Source organism: Elephas maximus, chromosome 11 (assembly GCF_024166365.1).
Source record: "Elephas maximus indicus isolate mEleMax1 chromosome 11, mEleMax1 primary haplotype, whole genome shotgun sequence".
Lineage (NCBI taxonomy): Eukaryota > Metazoa > Chordata > Mammalia > Proboscidea > Elephantidae > Elephas > Elephas maximus.
Genome location: NC_064829.1, coordinates 8,664,273 through 8,687,938, shown reverse-complemented (window position 1 = coordinate 8,687,938; position 23,666 = coordinate 8,664,273). Strand labels below are relative to the sequence as shown.

General features: G+C 40.1%; 1 protein-coding gene across 1 annotated transcript in view; it reads left to right on the top strand.

The window, feature by feature from the left end:
* The window catches only part of CEP192 (centrosomal protein 192), a 209,545-nt gene that overhangs the window by 13,943 nt on the left and 171,936 nt on the right, over positions 1 to 23,666 (top strand). The window contains exon 3 of the mRNA XM_049901463.1: positions 19,828 to 19,991. Coding sequence (XP_049757420.1) covers positions 19,828 to 19,991 — 164 coding nt within the window. The remainder of the gene's footprint in view (positions 1 to 19,827; positions 19,992 to 23,666) is intronic.

Sequence of the window (23,666 nt, the reverse complement as noted above, 5' to 3'; positions counted from 1 at the left end):
TATATCTGGGTTCTCAGTTCTGTTCCACTGGTCTATGTGCCTGTTGTTGTACCAGTACCAGGCTGTTTTGACTACTGTGGCTGTTTAATCGGTTCTGAAATCAGGTAAAGTGAGGCCTCCCACTTTCTTCTTCTTTTTCAGTAATGCTTTGCTTTCCGAGGCTTCTTTCCCTTCCATATGAAGTTGGTGATGTGTTTCTCTATCACCTTAAAAAATGACATTGGAATTTGGATCGGAAGTGCATTGTATGTATAGGTGGCTTTTGGTAGAATAGACATTTTTACTATGTTAAGTCTTCCTATCCATGAGCAAGGTATGTTTTTCCACTTAAGTATGTCCCTTTTAATTTCTTGTAGTAGAGCTTTGTAGTTTTCTTTGTATAGGTCTTTTACATCCTTGGTAAGATTTATTCCTAAGTGTTTTATCTTCTTGGGGGCTACTGCGAATGGTATTGATTTTGTTATTTCCTCTTCTGTGTTCTTTTTGTTGATGTAGAGGAATCCAAGTGATTTTTGTATGTTTATCTTATAACCTGAGACTCTGCCAAACTCTTCTATTGGTGTCAGTAGTTTTCTTGAGGATTCCTTGGGGTTTTCTGTGTATAAGATCATGTCATCTGCAAATAGAGATAATTTTCCTTCCTCTTTGCCAATCCGGATGCTGTTTATTTCTTTGTCTAGCCTAATTGCTCTGGCTAGGACTTCTAGCACAATGTTGAATAAGAGCGATGATAAAGGGCATCCTTGTCTGGTTCCCATTCTCAAGGGAAATGCTTTCAGGCTCTCTCCATTTTGAGTGATGTTGGCTGTTGGCTTTGCATAGATGCCCTTTATTATGTTGAGGAATTTTCCTTGAATTCCTTTTTGGTGAGAGTTTTTATCATAAATGGGTGTTGGACTTTGTCAAATGCCTTTTCTGCATTAATTGATAAGATCATGTGGTTTTTGTCTTTTGTTTTATTTATATGGTGGATTACATTAATGGTTTTTCTAATATTAAATCAGAAATGAGGTCAAGTTGGTTGACTGTAGCAAGTAGGTCTTCCGTGTCTCTGTTGAGCTTCTTACTGGATGTCCTGTCCTCCGAAAGCGATGTGTTGAATTCTACTATAATTGTGGAGGTGTCTATCTCACTTTGCAGTTCTGTTAAAGTTTGTTTTATGTATGTTGCAGCCCTGTCATTGGGTGCATAAATATTAAATATGGTTATATCTTCCTGGTGAATTGTCCCTTTAATCATTGTTTAGTGTCTTTCTTTATCCTTTGTGGTGGATTTAACTTAGAAGTGTATTTTGCCAAAAATTAATATTGCTACTCCTACTCTTTTTTGCTTATTGTTTGCTTGATATATTTTTTCCATCCTTTGAGTTTTAGTTTGTTCGTGTCTCTAAGTCTAAGTTGTGTCTATTGTTGGCAGCGTATAGACGGATCGTGTTTCTTTATTCAGTCTGAGACTCTCTGTCTCTATTGGTGCGTTTAGTCCATTTACATTCAGCGTAATTATAGATAAGTATGTGTTTAGTGCTGTCATTTTGATGCCTTTTTGTGTGTGTTGTTGACAGTTTCATTTTTCCACTTGCTTTTTTGTGCTGAGACGTTTTTCTTTGAAAATTGTGTGTTCCTAATTTTCATAGTATTTGACTTTATGTTTGCTGAGTTGTTATGTGTTTCTTGGTTTTTATTTTGAGTTATGGAGTTGTTATACCTCTTTGTGGTTACCTTAATATTTACACCTAGTTTTCTCAGTAAAAACCTAACTTGTATTGTCCTATATCGCCTTGTATCCCTCTCCGTATGGCAGTTCTTTGCCACCTGGATTTACTTCCTCTTTTTGATTATTGCCATCTTTTACATATTGACTTCAATGATTCCCTGTTTTGAGTGTTTTTTTCTTTTAAAAATTAATCTTAATTTGTTTTTGTGATTTCCCTATGTGAGTTGGTATCAGGATGTTCTGTTCTGTGACCTTGTGTTGTACTTGTATCTGATATTGATTTTCTGACCAAACAATTTCCTTTAGTATTTCTTGTAGCATTGGTTTGGTTTTTGCAAATTCTCTAAGCTTGTGTTTATCTGTAAATGTTTTAATTTCGCCTTCATATTTGAGAGAGAGTTTTGCTGGATATATGATCTTTGGCTGGCAGTTTTTCTCCATCAGTGTTCTATATATGTCATCCCATTGCCCTCTTGGCTGTATGGTTTCTGTTGAGTAGTATGAACTTATTCGTATTGATTCTCCTTTGTAAGAGACCTTTCTTTTCTCCCTGACTGCTTTTAAAATTTTCTCTTTATCTTTGGTTTTGGTAAGTTTGATGATAATATGTCTTGGTGATTTTCTTTTTGGATCAATCTTAAATGGGGTTCGATGAGCATCTTGGATAGATATCCTTTCGTCTTTCATGATGTCAGGGAAGTGTTCTGCCAAGAGATCTTCAACTATTCTCTCTGTGTTTTCTGATATCCCTCACTTTTCTGGGACTCCAATCACAAGCAAGTTATTCTTCTTGATAGAGTCCCACGTGATTCTTAGGGTTTCTTCTTTTTTTTTTTAATTTTTTTATCTGATTTTTTTTTCAGCTATATTGGTGTCAGATCCCTGGTCCTCCAGATTTCCCACTGTGTATTCCAACTAATTTTTTTTTTTTTTATTCCAGCTGCTCGAGTCTGCTCCTCTGACTTCCTATTGCATTGTCTATTTCTGTAATTTTATTGTTAATCTTTTGGATTTTTGAATGCTGTCTCTCTATGGATTCTTGCAACTTATTAATTTTTCCACTATGTTCTTGAATAATCTTTTTGAGTTCTTCAGCTGCTTTATCAGTGTGTTCCTTGGCTTTTTCTTTAGATTGCCTTATTTCATTTCTGAGGTCATCCCTGATGTCTTGAAGCATTCTGTAAATTAGTTTTTTATGTTCTGCATGTGGCAATTCCAGGATTGTATCTTCATTTGGGAAAGATTTTGTTTCTTTAATTTGGGGAGGTGTAGAAACAATCATGGTCTGCTTCTTTATGTGGTTTGATATCGACTGCTGTCTCCGAGCTATCACTAAGATATTGCAGTGATTTATTCTATATTTGCTCACTGAGTCTTATCTTGTTTTGTTTTCTTTCAATATACGTAGATGGGCTACTAGATTGCACTGTCTTGATTGTTGTAGCCCTTGAATCACTTATGTTCTATTACCAGCTGGTTTGGGCTGTTACCAAATATATAAGCCTAGGAGTCCATTCACTATTCTTGAGTAGAATCTGATTTTGTGACACCAAGTGTGTGGTGCAGACTGTCACTTATCCACCTGGAGAAGTAGTGGTGATAGTTGTGTGCACCATATTCTAGTAGCAGCTGGAGTTCACACTCCAGGGTGGGCAGGATGCTGACAGGCTTCCCCCAAGTGCCAGTGAGGTAGGTGTGTCTCTATTCCTAAAGCACTTTGGTGAGTGGGCTCTGCAGCTGTACCTTAGGCCCCCAATACAAGTACCTCTACAGATTGGTAGGTGTCACCCTCCTTAGACCCCTAAGGCAGGAGGCTTGGTCGTCTGGGGGGCGCTTCACCCCTCAGTTCCCTGTTGTGGGTCAGTGAGGGCTCTGTTTAATATGCAGAGATACCAGACCTGGGAAACTTTTCTTTCCAGTAATCCACTAAAGCAATTACAGTGAGATCCCTTTCAGAAATGCCTTTGCACTATAATAGCCACCTTGTTCCCTGTAGGGATGAAAGCGCAAGACTGTGGATCACTTATGCTTGGCTGGAGCTGGTTTTGTGTTTTTAGTGCAATTAGGGAAGGATTTTTGGTCCCTGGGTTTTTTGTAGCTGCTTTTCTCAGGCCAGGAGAATGGGTTAGGAGAAGACCAAAAAAAAAAGAGGGAAAAACCGCAGAGCAGTTCTCCCTCTGGCTCAGGAAATTCCAGTGTTAATGAAGGTGCCTGGGAAGGGGAGGGGAGGGGAGGGTTCAGATAAATAGGAGAGGGTAGCACCCCGGAATATAGACAGAGTTACTTATCTTGCTTGGGATGACTGTTTTATCTGAGATTCCCGAGGGGCGCATCGACTGTGTGTGCTGGCTGGGTAGAGATTGCTCCTGAGGGTAGGCCCGTGTCCAGTGCTGGTGCTGTTTCAGAAGCCGTGGTTAGTTTCTCTGCTCCCAGTCCAAAGCCCAGTGCCAAGGTTCTCCGGCTGGGACGCCACACTCCGGGCTTCAAAATCAGTTGCTGCCTCCCAGTGACTTCTCCTCCTATCAGCCGCGTTGCTGCTCTGCCTGCGTGCACTGGCTGGACTTCCCCCGAGGTCAATTCTGGGGGGTAGGGCTGAGTCCTGCGTTTGCGCTGTCATGGGATCCTGTGCTCAGCTCTCCTGTGCCCAGTCCAAAGCCCGACGCCAAGGTTTTCTGACTGGGACGCTGGCTCCAGGCTCCGAAAACAGTCGCTGCTTCCCCGTGGTTGTTCATTCTCAGTCTCTGTCACTCAGGTCAATTCTTTAGATCTGTGTTTGATGGTTAGGGTTGGTAGATTGTCATGTATGTGATCGATTCCCTTTTTTTTCCAAGTCTTTGTTGCAAGAGGGATCCGAGGCAGCTTTTCCTAATGGGCCATCTTGGCCCCGCCTCTCCTGCTCTTTTTTGATTGTCGTTTGATTGATCTGTTTTTTCCCTCCTTTGAGTTTTAGTTTGTGTATTAAAGTCTAAGCTGTGTCTCTTGTAGATAGCGTGTAGACAGTTTGTGATTGCTCCCTATTGTGCCCCTCTCTGTCTCTTTATTGGTGCATTTAGTCCATTTACATTAAGGATATTTATGGATAGGTATGAATTTAGTGCTTTGATTTTGATGTTTTTTTGTGTGTGTTGTTGACAGTTTTTTTCACCCTTAATTTTATGTGTTGAGTAGATTATCTTTATATGTTGTCCTTTCCTCATATTCATTGTTGTTGATTTTATTTGTGCCGAGTCTCTATTTTTTGTTGTATTTTATTTTGTTGTGTAGGATAGTTTGTCTCCTTTGTGGTTACCTTGTTATTTACCCTATTTTTCTAAATTTAAACCCAACTTTTATTTCCTTTGTATCGTCTTGTCTTCCTCTCCATATGAAAGATCTATCACTACATTTCTTAGTCCCTCTTTATTTTTTTAATGTTTTCTTCTTTTACATAATGACATCGCTGTTTTCTGTGTTTTGAGCACTTTTTTATCTCGATTTATTTCTGTGCTTTCCCTGTGTGGGTTGACTTCTGATTGTTCTGCCCATCGTGTAGTCTTGGATTGATACCTTATATTATTGATTTCCTAATGAACAAACTGCCTTTATTTTGTTTTGTAGTTTTGGTTTCGTTTTTACGAATTGCCTAAACTTCTGTTTATCTGGCAATGTCCCAATTTTACCTGCATATTTGAAAGACAGTTTTCTGCATATTTGATTCTTAGCTGGAAATTTTTTTCCTTCAATTTTTTATATATGTGATCCAATTGCCTTCTTGCGTGCGTGGTTTCTGCCGAGTAGTCCGAGTTCATTCTTATTGACTGGCCCTTGTGGGTGATCCTTGGTTTTTCCTAGCTGCTCTTAAAGTTTTGTCTGTATCTTTGGTTTTGGCAAGTTTGAGTATAATATGTCTTGGTGACTTTTTTTTTTTCTTAATCTAACGTATATGGAGTTCGATGAGCATCTTGGATAGATATTGTCTCATGTTTCACGATATCAGGGAAGTTTTCTGCCAGCAAATCTTCTAGAATTCTGTCTGTTTTTTCTGTTATTCCTGCCTGTTCTGGTATTCAAATCACCTGTAGGTTATTTCTCTTGATAGACTTCTACATGATTCTAAAGTTTTCTTCATTTTTTAAGATTCTTTTATCTGATTTTTCTTCATATATATTGTTGCCAAGTGCTTTATCTTCAAGCTCACCAATTCTGCCTTCCACTTCCTGAATTCTGGTCTTTTGACTTTGTATTGAGTTGTCTACTTTTGTAATTTTATTGTTAATCTCCTGAATTTCTGATTGCTCTCTATGGACTTTTGTAGCATTTAAAATTTTTCATTATTTTCCTGAATAATCTTTTTAATTTCTTCAGCTGCTTTATCTGTGTGTTTCTTTGGTTGTTCTGCATAGTACCCGATTTCCTTCCTGATGGTTTGAAGGTTTGCGTATGTCAATTATTTTGTATTTTGTCTCTGGTAATTCCAGAGAGGCCCTTGCGTTTAGAAGATCCCTTGATTCTTTGTTTTTAGAGCTTGTTGAGGCGATCATGATCTGTTTGTTCATGTGACCTGATAGCGACTGTTGTCTCTGTGTCATCTGTAAGTTATTGTATTAGTTTATTTTATGTTTGATTACTGTGTCGTTGCTTCTTCCTTTGTTTTGTTTTGATATTCCCAGATGGGTTGCTTGAGTGAGCTAGCTTGATTATTTTCACCTTTGGAGTCCTGATGTCCTGTCCCCAAATGGCTAGTACTGTTATCAGGTGTATGAGTCTAGGAGTCCATTCACTTTGCTTGTATGAATTCAGTTCGGGTATCCAGGTAGCTGATCATCAAGTGTGTGGTAGAGGCTCTGTCCTACAGTCTTAAATGGGCAGGTCTGATTGGTGTAGGTTTTGGAATCTGGTTGCAGCAGGGGTTTATGTTCTGAACAAGGCAAGGGGCTGAGAATCATCCCCCAAGTGTCTCTGAGAAAAGCGTCTCCCTGTTCCCTAGAGCGTACAGGTGGGTGGGCTGTGCAGATGGACTGTGAGCACCCAGTGTTTTTGGTCACAAGGACTGGGAGATTCCAGTTATCCTTGGACCCCTGTTGCAGGTGGCTGGGTGACCTGAGTGGAGCCACTGTTAATTAAGCCCCTGATATGGGTAGGTGAGGACCCTGTTTAATAGGTAAAGCAATGTCAAACATCAAACACCCACCTCTCCACCGCATAGCTGAAACAGTTGTAGTTTGCCAACAAGGTCCTGTTGTCTTGAAATAGGCCCACACGGGTCCATGCAGAGTGGAAAGGTACTCAAAGTCCACAGACCGTTTATGCCTGGACAGGTTCTGCTTCTGCTCTGAGCTCTCCTGGTTAATGGACCTGGCAAGTTATCTTTTCCCCCAGTTGCAAATTTATTCCTTCTCCAAGGCCTGGAGGATGGCTGTAGGTGCTCAGTAGGGCCTATCTCAGGCCCAGGGAAATCAGCCCCTGAAGCTGGCTTTGGAGTGGGTGGGCGTGGTAAAACATACACAAGTACTTAGCTTTTGCTGAGAGTTCCAATTATCTCTCATTCCGGAAGTGTGAGTAGACTGTGTGGCTGGGTGCTTCTCCCTGTGGAAACGGCAGCAAAATGGTAATACCAGCCCGCTGCAGGTGTTCCCTGGAAATGGTTTCTGAGGGCTCCCGGCGATTCAGGTCCGGTACCTTCTCTCCACTTCTTAACTGTCTCTTACACCCCCGTCCCTCGGTTGGTTTTCTAACCTTGCTATTTGATATTCAGGCCTCCTAGCTTGTCATATATATAGTTGTTTTACTTGTTTTTTCGGGTCTTTGCTGTAAGAGGGCCCTCTAGAAGTGTCTCTCTATTCCGCCATGTTGACCCTGCCTCATATTGTTAAGATTTTGACGTTATGTATTTTTTATGTATTTCAGTTATTTGCTTCTTATTGGATGTATGGTTTCCGAAGATATTTTCTCAGCCAGTAGCTTATCTTTTCAATTTTTTGGTACAGTTATGATGAAAAAAATTTTTAATTTTTATGAGGTTACATTTCTTTATTTTCTTTTTTATTCTTTGTGCTTTTTAAAATTATATCAGATGATCCATTGTTAAAACCTTGCCTTTTCAGCCTTGTCACTGTATTTTCTTCTACAGATTTTACTGTTTTGTCTTCATATTCAGGTCATTAATTCATTTTGAATTTGATTTTGTATATGGTATGGGTCAAGTATTGTTATGCGTTGAGTTGTGGCCCCCCCCCGAAATATGTATCAATTTGGCTAGGCCATGATTTCCAATATTAAGTGTTTTGCCAACATTTTGTGAAATGATGTATTTATTCAATGTGTTGTAAATCCTAACCTGTATGATGTTAATGAGGCGGGATTTGAGGTGGTAATATTAATGAGGTAGGACACAATCTATAGGTTTAGGTTGTATGTTGAGTCAGTCTCTTTTGAGATATGAAATAGAGAAGCAAGCATAGAGAGGAAGAGGTACCTCATTACCACCAAGCAAGAAGAGCGAGGAGTAGAGCATGTTTTTTGGACCCAAGGTCCTTGTGCTGGGAAGCTACTAATCCTGGGGGAAGATTGATGAGAAGGACCTTCCCCCAGAGCCAACAGGGAGAGAAAGCCTTTCCCTGAAGCTGGCGCCCTGAATTTGAACTTCTTGCCTCCTAGACTGAAAGCATAAATTTCTGTGTGTTAAAGCCGTCCACTTGAGTGAGGTATTTCTGTTATAGCAGCACTGGATAACGAAGACAGAATTTTTTATTGAGAGTTGGGTTCTACTTAAGAGATACCTAAAATTTGGAAGCGGGCTTGAAATTCTGAATGGGCAGAGGCTGGAATTGTTTTAAAGTGCCTAACAGTAAAAGCCTAGATTGCCTTGAAGAGATTGCTGGTGGAATTATGGACATCAATGACAATTCTGTTGATGAATCAGAGGAGAGCTGTAACATTAGAAATGGCACAGATGGTGAGAAGCAGCAGCGGCAGAAACAGGAGACCCGCACAAGAGTGTGGGAGCTGACCCATGGAGAAAGAGAGCTGAGTGCCTTCGAACAGGAAGTTTCCTGGTGGAATGGGGTGCCACTAGGCACTTACTAGTGGAGCTAGGCTTGCCGACCCATGGAATGAGAGCTGAGTGTCTTCTGGCTGAGGTTTACTGGTGGAGTAGAATGCATCCAGACACTTATCAATAGAACTAAAGAGCTTTGGAACACTTGCCCAAGCAGAGCAGAGGCCAGCGAGACCAAAAGGTCCAAGGGTGTGAGAAGCCAAGTAACCAGGAAGCAGAAGCTTAAGAGACAAGGAGCACAGGAAGTGGAGCTGTCTCTTCTCAAAGAGTAGGGCCATGAACTCGGTGGTTTCAAAGGGTGCAACCAGAGCCCACTGGGTTTCAAAGAGTCAGATCTTCACCAGCTCAGTTCTGGAGCATGGGGCTGCCTTCCATGAGTACCAGTGGAATGGGGCTGGATCCAATGCCGAAAGCTGAGGGGGCAGGGCTGCTATGCCAAGGGGCAAAAGAAGGGCCCACTGGGGCCATAGGAGGATGGTTGCCACTCAGACAGACTTGGAGAATGAGGGTGCCCAAATCCCAGAGAGCAGAGTTGTTGTCCCAGAGGGCCAGGAAGGGAAAGCTAAAGCCCAGGGCTGAGGGTTCCTCCATCCAGATTGCAGAGAATGTGGTCAACACCTAGAGTCTAGAGCAGGACCATTGCTTAAGAGTTCTCAGAGAAGAGATTATTCTCAAGACTTGAGAGTTAATATAATGTGTTTTGCCGAGTTGCTAGGTGCCTGTTAGCCCCTTTTCCCCTCCAATTTCTCCCATTTGTAATAGAAATGTCTACCGTGTATCTGTTCTACCATTGTACTTTGGAAGCAGATAAATTGTATTCTAGATTTCAGAGATGAAGAGTAATTTTGCTCTGGATGGAATTTGGACTTGGAGTTGATTTAACACTTTTAGATTGATACGATGGAGTGAATGTGTTTTACATGTGGCAAGGATGTGAATTTTTGGAGGCCAAAGGGTAGAATGTTATGGATTGAATTGTGTCTTTCAACTGTGTGTCAATTTGGCTACACTGTGATTCCCAGTATTGTGTGGTTTGCCTTCATTTTCTGAGCTGATATAATTATTCTATGTGTTGTAAATCCTAACCCCTATGAGGTTAAGAGGCTGGGTTAGAGGCAGTTATTTTAATTAGGCAGGAAACAGTCTACAGAATTAGGTTGTATCTTGATTCAATCTCCTGAGATATAAAAGAGAGAAGTGAGTAGAGAGACAAGGGGTCCTCATTGCCGCCAAGAGTGGAGTGTGTCATTTGGACCCGGGTGCCTGTGTTGAGAAGCTCCTAGACTAGGGGAAGATTGATGACAAGGACCTTCTCCCAGAGCTGATAGAGAGCTGGTGCTCTGAGTTTGGACTTCTAGCCTCCTACACTCTGAGAGAATAAATTTCTCTTTGTTAAAGCCACCCACTTGATGTAATCTGTTATAGCAGGACTAGATAACTAAGACAGGTTTCCTGTTACATTTTTCGGCATGTCAAATATATTTTTCCCAACACTGTTTATTGAAGAGATCCTTCTTTCCCTATCGAAGGGACCACCCTTATCAAACATCACTTGAACTTAGATGTGTGAGTTTATTTCTGGACTGTCCTATTCCGTTGGTATATGTGGCTCTGTTATTCCAGTATCAGGCTTTAAAAAAATTTTTTTTTAGTTTTTCTGTTGTGAATATGCACAGCAAAATATACACCAATTCAAGTTTTTACATGTATAGTTTAGTGACATTGATTGCATTGTTTGGGTTGTGCAACCATTCTTACCCTCCTTTTCTGAGTTGTTCCTCCCCCATTAACATAAACTCACTGCCCCCTAAGACTTCAGGGGATATTTTTGGTTTAAGGTTTAAAGATTATCGTAGGGCAATAGTTTCGGAGGGTCATCCAGCCACCATGGCTCTAGGAAGTCTGGATTAGTACCAGGTTTTTTTTTTAAACTGTGCGTTAGATGAAGATTTACGGAGCAAATTAGTTTCTCATTAATACCAGGCTGTTTTGATTACTATCGCTGTATAATATGTTTTAAAACCTGGAAATATGAGTCCTCTTACTTTGTTCTTCTCTTTCAGTATTGCTTTAACTATTTGGGGCTTCTTGCCATTCCACATAAAATTGAGGGTTGGTTTTTCCATTTCTGTAAAGAAGGCTGTTGTAATTTTGATTGGGATTCTGTTGAATCTAGAGGTAGTGTGTTTCCAGAAATTTGTCCCTTTCCTCTAGGTTTTCATATTCGGTGGGAGTACACTTTTTCATAATATTCCCTTACGATCCTCTTTATCTCTTTTGGATATGTTGTAATATCTCCAGTTTCATTTCTTGGTTATTTGTCTCTTTTTTTTTTTGGTCAGTTTAGCCAGTGGTTAGTCTATTTGATTGATCCTTTCAAAAAGTCAACTTCTGGTTCTGTTGATTCATTCTTTTTTCTTTCTATTTTATTTCTGCTCTGATCTTCATTATTTCCTTTCTTCTAGTACCTGTGGGCTTCTTTTACTCTTCCTTATCTATTCAAGTTGTCGGTTTAAGTTACAATTTTAGATTTTTCTTCTTTTTTTAATGTAGACATTTATTGCTATGACTTTCCCTTTGAGTACTGCTTTTACTGTGCCCCAAAGGTTTTGATATGTTGTGTTTTCATTTTTGTTTGATACTAAATATTTATTTATTTGAGTCTAAATGTATATGTATATATATATTTAATTTCACTTGATTTCTTCTATGATCCAATAGTTTTTTTAATACTGTGCTATTTAGTTTCCCTGTGATTATTTTCCTTATTTTCCTGTTGTTGATTTCTATTATGGTCAGAGAAGATGCTTTGTGTGATTTCAGTCATTTCAAATTTGTTGAGATTTGTTTTGTATCATAGCATATGGCCTGTTTTGGAAAATGATCCATGTATGCTAGAGAAAAATGTTATTGTTCTGATGATGGATTTTTGTTGTTGTTAGGTGCCGTTGAGTCGGTTCTTACTCATAGCAACCCTGTGCACAACAGAACGAAACACTGCCTGGTCCCGCGCCATCCTTATAACCGTTATGCTTGAGTTCATTGTTGCAGCCACTGTGTCAATCCACCTCGTTGAGGGTCTTCCTCTTTTCTGCTTACCCTGTACTCTGCCAAGCATGATGTCCTTCTCAAGGGACTGATGGCTCCTGACAATATGTCCAAAGAATGTAAGACGCAGTCTCGCCGTCCTTGCTCCTAAGGAGCATTCTGGTTGTACTTCCAAAACACATTTGTTCGTTCTTTTGGCTGTCCATGGTATAGTCAATATTCTTCGGCAACACCACAAATCAAAGGCATCAAGTCTTCTTCGGTCTTCCTTATTCATTGTCCAGCTTTCACATGCATATGATGCGATTGAAAATACCATGGCTTGGGTCAGGCGCACCTTATTCTCCAAGGTGACGTCTTTTCTCTTCAACACTTTAAAGAATTCCTTTGCAGCAGATTTACCCAAATGCAATGCGTCTTTTTATTTCTTGACTGCTACTTCCATGGCTATTGATTTTGGATCCAAGTAAAATCAAATCCTTGCCAACTTCAGTCTTTTCTCTGTTTATCATGATGTTGCTCATTGGTCCAGTTGTGAGGATTTTTGTTTTCTTCATGTTGAGGTGCAATCCATACTGAAGGCTGTGGCCTTTGATCTTCATTAATAAGTGCTTCAAGTCCTCTTCACTTCAGGCAAGCAAGGTTGTGTCATCTGCATAATGCAGATTGTTCATGAGTCTTCCTCCAATCCTGATGCCCTGTTCTTCTTCATATAGTCCAGCTTCTCGGATTATTTGCTCAGCTTACAGATTGAATAGGTATGGTGCAAGAATACAAGCCTGACGCCACCTTTCCTGACTTTAAACCAATCCGTAACCCCTTGTTCTGTCTGAACAACTGCCTCTTGATCTATGTAAAGGTTCCTCATGAGCACAATTAAGTGTTCTGGAATTCCCATTCTTCACAATGTTGTCTGTAGTTTGTTATTATCCACACAGTTGAATGCCTTTGAGTGGTCAATAAAACAGAGGTAAACATCCTTCTGGTATTCTCTGCTTTCAGCCAGGATCCATCTGACATCAGCAATGGTATCCCTGGTTCCACGTCCTCTTCTGAAACTGGCCAGAATTTCTGGCAGTTCCCTGTCGATATACTTCTGCAGCCATTTTTGAATTATCTTCCGCAAAATTTTGCTTGCGTGTAATATTAATGATATTGTTCTATAATTTCCACACTTGGTTGGATCACGTTCTTGAGAATATACATAAATATGGATCTCTTCCAGTAAGTTGGCCTGGAAGCTGTCTCCATATTTCTTGGCATAGACAAGTGAGCACTTCCAGTGCTGCATCTGTTTGTTGAAACATCTCAATTGATATTCCATCAATTCCTGGAGTCTTGTTTTTTGCCAATGCCTTCAGAGCAGCTTGGACTTCTTTCTTCAGTGCCATTGGTTCCTGATCATATGCCACCTTTTGAAATGGTTGAACATGAACTAATTCTTTTTGGTATAATGACTGTGTGTATTCCTTCCATCTTCTTTTGATTCTCCCTGCGTCGTTTAATATTTTCCCCATAGAATCCTTCGCTATTGCAACTTGAGGCTTGAATTTTTTCTTCAGTTCTTTCAGCTTGAGAAACGCCCAGCGAGTTCTTTCCTTTTGGTTTTCCATCTCCAGCTCTTTGCACGTCATTATGACACTTTACTTTTTCTCCTCGAGCTGCCCTTTGAAATCTTCTGTTCAGTTCTTTTACTTCATCAGTTCTTCCTTTTGCTTTAGCTGCTCGATGTATGAGAGCAAATTTCAGAGTCTCCTCTGACATCCATCTTGGTCTTTCTTTCCAATGACCTCTTGCTTTCTTCATGTATGATTTCCTTGATCTCATTTCACAACTCGTCTGGCCTTCAGTCACTAATGTTCAATGTGTCAAATCTGTTCTTCAGATGGTCTCTATATTCTAGTGGGATATACTCAAGGTCATATTTTGGCTCTCATGGGCTTGCTCTGATTTTCTTCATTTTCAGCTTGAACTTGTGTATGAGCAATTTATGATCTGTTCCACAGTCTGCCCCTGGCCTTGTTCTAACTGATACTGAACTTTTTCATCGTCTCTTTCCACAGATGTAGTCAATTTGATTTCTGTGTGTTCCACGTGGTGAGGCCCATGTGTATAGTCGCCGTTTATGTTGGTGATAGAAGGTATTTGCAATGAAGAAGTCGTTGGTCTTGCAAAATTTTATCGTTCAATCTCTGGCATTGTTTCTATCACCAAGGCCATATTTTCCAACTACCGATCCTTCTTCTTTGTTTCCAACTTTCGCATTCCAATTGCCAGTAATTATCAATGCATCTTGATTGCATGTTCAGTCAATTTCAGAGTGAAGCAGCTGATAAAAATCTATTTCTTCATCTTTGGCCCTAGTGGTTGGTGTCTGTCAGTTTGTCATACTGTGGGGGCTTGTATGTTCCTGTGATGCTGGAAGCTATGCCACCAGTATTCAGATACCAGCAGGGTCACCCATGGAGGACAGGTTTCAGCTGAGCTTCCAGACCAAGACAGACCAGGAAGAAGGACCCAGAAGTCTACTTCTGAAAAGCATTATCTAGTGAAAAACTTAAGAGTAGCAGCGGAGCATTGCCTGATACAGTGCTGGAAGATGAGCCCCCAGGTTGGAAGGCACTCAAAAGATGACTGGGAAAGAGCTGCCTCCTCAGAGTAGAGTTGACTTGAATGACCTTGATGGAGTAAAGCATTCGGGACCTTCATTTGCTGATGTGGCATGACTCGAGAAGAAACATCTGCATACACGCACTAATAATGAGAATCTGAAATGTATGAAGTATGTATCTAGGAAAATAGGAAATCGTCAGAAATGAAATGGAACGCATAAACATCAATATCCTAGGCTTTAGTGATCTGAAATGGACTGGATTGGCCATTTTGAATCAGACAATCATATAGTCTACTATGCTGGGAATGACAACTCAAAGAGGAATGGTGTTGCATTCATTGTCAAAAAGAATGTTTTAAGATCTATCCTGAAGTACATTGCTTTCAGTGATAGGATGATGTGTAGAGTGTTCTATATATGTTCGTTAGATCAGATTGGCTTTTGGTGTCAATGTCCTTAGTGATCTTTTTAGATATTATATCTAGAACTGAAAGTGATTTGTTGAAGTCCTTGTTTTTGAGAAGTTGTCATATTTCTTTTTTCATATAGGTCAGTATTTGTTTCATGTATTTTTTTTTTTTTGTGAGTGGGCTTTAGGTGAAAATTTCCAGCTACAGTTAATTTCTCATTCAAAAATTTATACACATATTGTTTTGTGACTTTGTTTGCAATTCCTGTAATGTGATAGCACTCTCCCCCTTTCCACCCTGTGTTTGCTGTGTCTGTTCGTCCAGTTCTGTCCCTTCCTGCCTTTTCATTCTGCTTTTGAAGAGGAGTTTCCCATTTGGTCTCATATATTTGATTGAACTAAGAAGTATGTTCCTCATGTGTAGTATTTTTTGTTTTATATGCTTGTCTAAGCTTTCTCTGAAATGTGGGCTTCTGGAATGGTTTGAGTTCTGAGTGAACAGAGCATCAGGGACTATAGTTTCAGGGGACGTTTCACGTGCTTTGTAGCAGTGATATTAGGTGCACGTATGTTTATAATTGTTATGTCTTCTTTTTTTAAAATTTTATTGAGCTTTAAGTGAAAGTTTACAAATCAAGTCAGTCTCTTATACAAAAATCTATATACACCTTGCTATACACTCCTAATTGGTCTCCCCATTAATGAGACAGCATACTCCTTTCGTCCACTCTCTCTCCTCATGTCCATTCAGGGAGCTTCTGGCCCCCTTTGCCCTCTCATCTCCCCTCTAGGCAGGAGATGCCAACACAGTCTAATGTGTCTACTTGATCCAAGAAGCCTGTTCTTCACCAGTATCATTTTCTATCCCATTGTCCAGTTTAATCCCTGTCTGAAGAGTTGGCCCCGGGAATGATTCCTGTCTTGGGCTAATGGAAGGTGTGGGGACCATAACCTCTGGGGTCCTTCCAATCATAGTCTGACCATTAAGTCTGGTCTTTTATGAGAATTTGGGGTCTGCACCCCACTGCTCTCCTGCTTCCTCAGGGGTTCTCTTTTTTGTTCCCAGTCAAGGTAGTCATCGGTTGTGGCTGGGCACCATCTAGTTCTTCTGGTCTCAGGCTGATACAGTCTCCAGTTTGTGTGGTCCTTTCTGTCTCTTAGGCACCTAGTTACCTTGTGTCTTTGGTGTTCTTCATTCTTCTTTGGTCCAGGTGGGTTGAGACCAATTGATGCATCTTAGATGTATGCCTGCTAGCATTTAAGACCCCAGCTGCCACTCTCCAGTGTGGGATGCAGAATGTTTTCTTAATAGATTTTATTAAGTTATCCCTTTTTTCCTTCTAATTTCTCCTGTTTGTATTAGAAATGTCTACTATGTGCCTGTTCTGCAGTCGTACTTTGGAAGCAGAAAAATTGTATTCTAGATTTCACAGATGAAGAGAAATTTTGGTCCGGATGGAATTTGTACCTGGAGTTGATTTCACACTTTTAGATACTTTTAGATTGATATGATGGAGTGAATGCGTTTTACATTTGGCAAGGATGTGAATTTATGGATTGATCCTTTTATTATTATGTAATGTCCTTCTTTATCTCTTGTAATATATTTTGACTTAGTCTTTTTTATCTCACATCAGCATGCCCATCCCTGTTCTTTTCTGTATCATAGCATATGATACAGAAAATATAAAGTGATTAATTTTATTAATATTAATTTCCACCCTTTTATTTTCACTCTGTGTCTTTATGTTTAAGGTGTGTTTCTTGTAGGCAGCAAAAGAAGGGATCACGTCTGTTTATTTTTTAATCCATTCTGTCCCTCTCTGCCTTTTGCACAAGGAGTTTGGACCATTTACATTAAAGGTTACTACTGAAAACGAAGTGTCTACTTAATTCATCTTGCTATTTGTGTTTTGCGTGTTTTATGTCTTCTTTGTCTTTTTATTCTCATTTTTTCTGGTATTTTTTGCGTTTGACGGCTTTCTTGTGATGAGCTTTTTTGATTTCTTGTTTACTTTGATCTGTCTTTAGGTGCTTTCTTAGTGGTTACCACATATATTACATTATACGATTTGCAATTGTGACAACATTTAATATACAAACAACATGTAACATAGTAAATCTATTCCTGTTTTGTTCCTCTCCCTCTCCTTTCTGTTGGTGAGTCTCCACAACATTATTTTACATCCTGTGCCTGATAGGTTTAGTTCGTAGTTATTTCTTGTGTGGTTGATGTTATATTGTTTGTGGAACTAATGAATCGAGCCTTATATTTGCCCATGCTTTTGCATACTTTGGAGAGCTCTCTGTTTCTTTTCTCTCTTTTCAAAAAGGATTTGTTTATTTATATAATCTCCCAAGTGTAGATTCAAGTACTTGTTTTCCTTTCCATATGGCGTACCCCCTTCATTAATAGTTGCAGAGCTGGTCTGGTAGTGGTGTATTTCCACAGCTTTTATTTATTTGGAAAGGTCTTGATTTCCCCCTCAGTTTTGGATGAAATGGAAAGGTCTTGATTTCTCCCTCATTTTTGGATGACGTGGAAAGGTCTTGATTTCCCCCTTCTTTTTGGATGACATGGAAAGGTCTTGATTTCCCTCTCATTTTTGGATGACATGGAATGGTCTGATTTTCACCTCATTTTTGAATGACACCTTTGCTGGGCAAGGCATTCTTGGTTGGCAGTTGTTTTCATTGAGTGTTTTTAAAATTGTTTCCCCATCGTCTTCTGGCCTCTAGAGTTTGTGTAAAGAAATTTGCAGTAATTTATGAAGGACCCTTGATATGTTTGTCTCTTGCTGTCTTCAGAATTCTCTCCTTGTGTTTGGTTTTCAGGAATTATGTTAGAATGTGATGCAGGCTGGACCTCTTTTTATGTTTTCTAATTTGGAGTTCATGTAGCTTCCTGTATTTGTAGGCTTTGTTCCCTGTTCAGGTCTGGGAAATTGTCTATGATTATCTCTTGGATAATTTTTCTGGGCCCTTATTACTGTTGTGGTGTTCTGAAATTCCAATAATTCTAATGTTAGATTTCTTAATTGAATCCCACATTTCCATTTTGGTTTGTTTACTTTTTTTTTTTTTTGTTTCTCTTGAGACCCAATAAGTTCATTTACTCTGTCTTCTCGTTCACTTAACTATATCCTATTTCTGTTTGACTTTGTTGTTGAATGTTTCTCTTATTTTCTTTTTTATTGAACTTCAGATGAAAGTTTTACAGAACAAACTAGTTTCTCATGAAACAGTACACACATTATCGTATGACATTGGTTAACAACCCCACAACATGTCAACACTCTCTCTTCTCAACCCTGGGTTCCCTATTGCCAGCTTCCCTGTTGCTCCTGTCTTCGAGTCCTTGCCCCAGCACTGGTGTGCCCCTTTAGTCTTGTTTTGTTCCATGGGCCTATTCAGTCTTTGGCTGAAGGGTGAACCTCAGGAGTGACCTCATTACTGAGCTGACAGGGTGTCTGGGGGTCATACTCTCAGGGTTCTTCAGTCTCTGTTAGGCTAGCAAGTCTGGTTTTCCTGAATTAGAATTTTGTTCTACATTTTTCTCCTGCTCTGTCCGGGACCCTATATTGTGATGCCTGTCAGAGCAATCAGTGGTGTTGCTGGGCACCATCTAGTTGTACTGGACTCAGTCTGTGGGATGCCATGGTAGATGTGGTCCATTAGTCTTTTGGACTAATCTTTCCCTTGTATCTTTAGTTTTCTTCATTCTTCCTTGCTCCGGAAGGGGTGAGACCAGTGGAGTATCCTAGATGGCCACTCGCAGGCTTTTAAGACCCCAGACACTACTCACCAAAGTAGAATGTAGAACATTTTCTTTATAAACTATGTTATGCCAGTTGAGCTAGATGTTCCTCAAGACCATGGTCCCCACAGTCCTCAGCCCAACAGTTTGGTCCCTTAGGGAGCTTGGATGTGTCTATGGAGTTTCCGTGACCTTGCCTTGTCCAGGTTGTGCTGGCTTCCCCAGTGTTGTGTACTGTCTTACCCTTCACCAAAGTTACCACTTATCTGTTGTCTAGTAAGTGTTTTTCCATCCCCACCCTTCCCCTTTCTGGTAACCATTAAAGATTCTTTTTGTGTGTAAACATTTTCATGAGTTTTTACGGTAGTGGTCTCATACAATAGTTGTCCTCTTGTGATTGACTTATTTCACTCAGCATAATGCCCTCCAGGTTCATCCTCGCTCTCTGTCACAATCTCCCCATCCTCCTCTTCCCCCTCTCACCTTGTCTCTTTGTTAATGCTCAAAATAGTCAGGTAATAGATTTTTTATTATTGTCGTAAATGTGAAATACCAGGTAACGAGATAGTAAGGATGAGTGGATGTACTTATTTGGGAAAGGAGAAAACCTCATTTTATTGCTTGTGGGGCAGAGTGGTATTCACTTTGATATCGGTAGACCATATGTCACTGGCTCCAAACTGTTGATGCAGTTCCCAGGGTACCCAATAGTGTTACCAGATGTGGCTTCTCGCTGGACCTGATAACATTTCTTCACACTATATCCATGTTATTTTTTCTTTTCTTCTTTTGAAGAATGAAATATATAAATGCTTAATGAATAATTTATAGATTTACCCGGGGAGGGGGAAAAACCCAAACCCGCAGACATCGAGTCGATTATGACTCATAGTGACCCTAAAGTACAGAGTAGAACTGCCCCATAGGGATTCTAAGGAACGCCTGGTGGATTCGAACTGTTGAGCTTTTGGTTACTAGCTGTTGCTCTTAACCACTATGCTACTGGGATTTCCAGATTTACCCAAGATAACTAATATTTAATTATAAAGGTGGTAGTTCAGACCCACCTAGCGGCTCCCCAGTAAAAGACCTGATGATTTCCTTTTGTAAAAATTACAGCCTAGAAAACCCTGTGGGGCAGTTCTGCTCTGTCACTTTGGGCCTGTATTAGTTGACAGTTTTCTCAGCTGCATCAAACAACGACAAAAACAACATACACTCGATTGTAATAAAAAAAATTTTATATCTAGGCAAAGGAATCATACGGAAGCTCAACATTTGTCAGATGCTCTCATAAGAGAGTCAGCTCTGCAAAGTGAGATAACAAGAACAGAAGAGGAGCAATCTCAAACTGCAAAATTCTTAAAAGGCCAAGATATTTTTGATGGGATTTCACTCCAAGAACAAGTGCAAGGTACTGAACTGTTTTGAGTTCTTTCTTTCTTTCCTTTTTTAAATTTTAATCTTTTCCTATCCCTGTCATTTTACGAATTATTCTACCACCATTAACATAAATTCAGTGCCACCCCCCCAAGCAAAATTTTCCCCTCTCCCACACCCTTCCACCTGTGGAAGTCATTAATAAGTGTTGGTTTCTGTATATTTGCTTATTTCATATAAATGAGGTCATAAAGTATGTGCCATTTTGTGACTGACTGCTTTCGCTCAGCATGTTTTCAAGGTTCTTCCATGTTGTGGTGTATCTCAGAACTTTATTTTTTTCTTTTTTTATGGCTGTGTAATATTCCATTGTCTGTATACTGCATATTTTGTTTATCTTTTCATCTCTTGATGGACATTTCACTTGTTTCCATCCTTACGGTGTAGTGAATAGTGCTACACTGAACATTAGTGTACACTTTACTGTTTGCGTTCCCATTTTCACTTCTTTAAGCTGTGTTCCTAGGATTGCTAAGTCATACGATAGTTCCATGTTTAACCTTTTAAGGAACTGCCAAACTGTTTTCCACAATTGCTATACCATTTTAAATTCCCGCCAGGAGTGAATGAGGGTTCCACTTTTCTACATCCTCTCTGATACCTTTTGTTTTCCTTTTTTTTTTCGATCATTGCCATTCTAATGGGAGTGAGATTGTCTCCTGGTTTCTTAGTGCTGCTGTAACAGAAATACCACACGGGTTGGCTTTAATGAACAGAAATTTATTTTCTGACTGTCTGTTGCTGGTGTTATTAGCTGTTTTCACGTTGATTCTGACCCATGGCAACCTCACGAGTCTCACAGTTTAGGATGCTAGGAGTTCGAATTCAGGGCACCCATTCTAGGAGCCCTGGTAGCACAGTGGTTAAGAGCTTGACTGCTAACCAAAAGGTCTGCAGTTTGAGTCCAGCATTTGCTCCTTGGAAACTCTATGGGGCAGTTCTACTCTGTCCTATAGGGTCGCTATGAGTCGGAATAGACTGGACAGCAATTGATTTGGTTTTTGGTTTTGTTTTGTTCTATGGGAAGGCTCTATCTCTGTCCGCTATGGGGGAAAATCATTGTTTCAGCTTCTTGAGTTGTTCTTGACATTTTTGGGTTCCTTGCTTATCTTTTTCTGATCCGCTCTTTATATCTCAAAAGTGATTAATTAGGTTTAAGACACACCTTACACTGATGTGACATCATTAGTATAACAAAGAAAACCTAATGCCCAAATGGGATTATATTTACAGTTACAGGGATTAGGATTCCAGTACATATTTTTGAGGTCACATTTCAAAACATAGCAGGTGAGGTCTTACTGTGGTTTTGATTTACATCTCTTTAATGGCTAATGGACAGGGGACCCTGGTGGCACAGTTGTTAAAGCACTCTGCTGCTAACTGAAAGATCGGCGGTTCAAACCCCCCAATCACTGCATACTAGAAAGATGTGGCAGTCTACTTCTGTAAAGATTACAGCCTTGGAAGGCCTATGGGGCAGTTCTACCCTGTAGTATAGGATCACAATGGGTTGAAATCAACCCGACAGCAACAGGTTTAATGGCTAATGAGGTTGAGCGTCTTTTCATATGCTCGTTGGCCATTTGGGTATCTTCTTTGGTGAAATGTCTGTTTGAATCCTTTGCCTGTTTTTTGATTGGGTTGTTTGTCTTTTTGATGTTGAGTTATAGGAGCTTTTTAAAATACATTTTGAATATTTGACTCTTATTAGATATTTGATTCCTGAAAATTTTCTCCCAACACGTATATTGTCTCTTCACTTTGTTGATAAAATCCTTTGATGAATGAAAAGTATTTAACTTTTATGAGATCACAATTATCTATTTTCTCTTTCGCTGCTCTTTTGTTATTATATCTGATAACCCATATTTATAAACTAGATTCCATAGCCACACCACTGTATTGCCCTCTAAGAGTTTTATGATTTTAGTTCTCACGTTTAGGTCTTCAATCCATTTTGAATTGTTTTTTGTGGATGGTGTGAAGGATAGATCCTGTTTTATTCTTCTGCATGTGGAAATCCAATTTATTGAAGAGACTGTGACTAATTAATGTATGTATTTCCTTTTTCATTTTCTCATCTTTGTTGTTGTTGTTGTTAGGTGCCATTGAGTCAGTTCCGACTCATAGCAACCCTATGCACAACAGAACGAGACACTGCCCGGTCCTGTGCCATCCTTAAAATTGTTGTTATGCTTGAGCTCATTGTTGCAGCCACTGTATCAGTCCACCTCGTTGAGGGTCTTCCTCTTTTCCGCTGACCCATACTCTGCCAAGCATGATGTCCTTCTCAAGGGACTGATACCTCCTGACAACATGTCCAAATTACGTAAGATGCAGTCTCACCATCCTTGCCTCTAAGGAGTATCCTGGCCGCACTTCTTCCAAGTCAGATTTGTTCGTTCTTTTGGCCGTCCATGGTATATTCAGTATTCTTTGCCAACACCACGATTCAAAGGCATCAATTCTTCTTCAGTCTGCCTTATTCATTATCCAGCTTTCACATGCATATGATGTGATTGAAAATACCATGGCCTGGGTCAGGCGCACCTTAGTCTTCAAGGTAACATCTTTGCTCTTCAACACTTCGAAGAGGTCCTTTGCAGCAGATTTACCCACTGCAATGCGTCTTGATTTCTTGACTGCTGCTTCCATGGGTGTTGATTGTGGATCCAAGTAAAATGAAATCCTTGACAACTTTAATCTTTTCTCTGTTTATCATGATGTCACTCATTGGTCCAGTTGTGAGGATTTTTGTTTTTTTTATGTTGAGGTGTAATCCATACTGAAGGCTGTGGTCTTTGGTCTTCATTAGTAAGTGCTTCAAGTCCTCTTCACTTCCCTCAAGCAAGGTTGTGTCATGTGCATAACGCAGGTTGTTAATAAGTCTTCCTCCAATCCTGATTCCTCATCTTAGAACCAGTATTTTTCTTATATTAAAGTGGTTAAACGGAAAATTATTTGGTTTGGCACTTAACCTGTTGTCTCAGGCTGGGTTCTCTAGAGAAGCAAAACCAGTGAGTCATATGTCTTGTGTGTATACACACGCACACACACACAAATACATGTAAACAAACAAACCACATCCATTGCCCTCAAGTCAATTCTGACTCATACTAACCCTATAGGACAGAGTAGAACTGTCCTATAGGTTTTCCAAGGAGCAGCTGGTAGATTCTAACTGCCGAGCTCTTGGTTAGCAGCCAAGCTCTTAACCTCTGCACCTTCTGGGCTCCTTTTATGGTTACTGGTTGCCATTGAGTCGACTCTGACTCATAGTTGCCCTATAGGACAGAGTAGAACTGCCCATAGAGTATACGTGTGTGTGTGTGTGTGTGTGTGTGTGTGTGTGTGTGTGTGGAGAGAGAGAGGGATATATATCAAGGAAATGGTTCACACAACTGGACAGGCTGGCAAGTCTGAAGTCCATGGGTCAGGTGTCAGGCTGGAGGCTACTTTTGACTCATGTAGCTACCGGCTGATGAACTCAAGATTGGCAGGACAGATGGCAGGTTGCTGGCTCACGGGATGTGGAGGTTGACGAATCCTGATAATTTGCAAGTAAGATGGCAGGCTGCTTGCAGGCTCACAGGCTGTAGAGGCCAATGAATCCTAATAATGGCAAGTAAGACGGCAGGCTACTGGC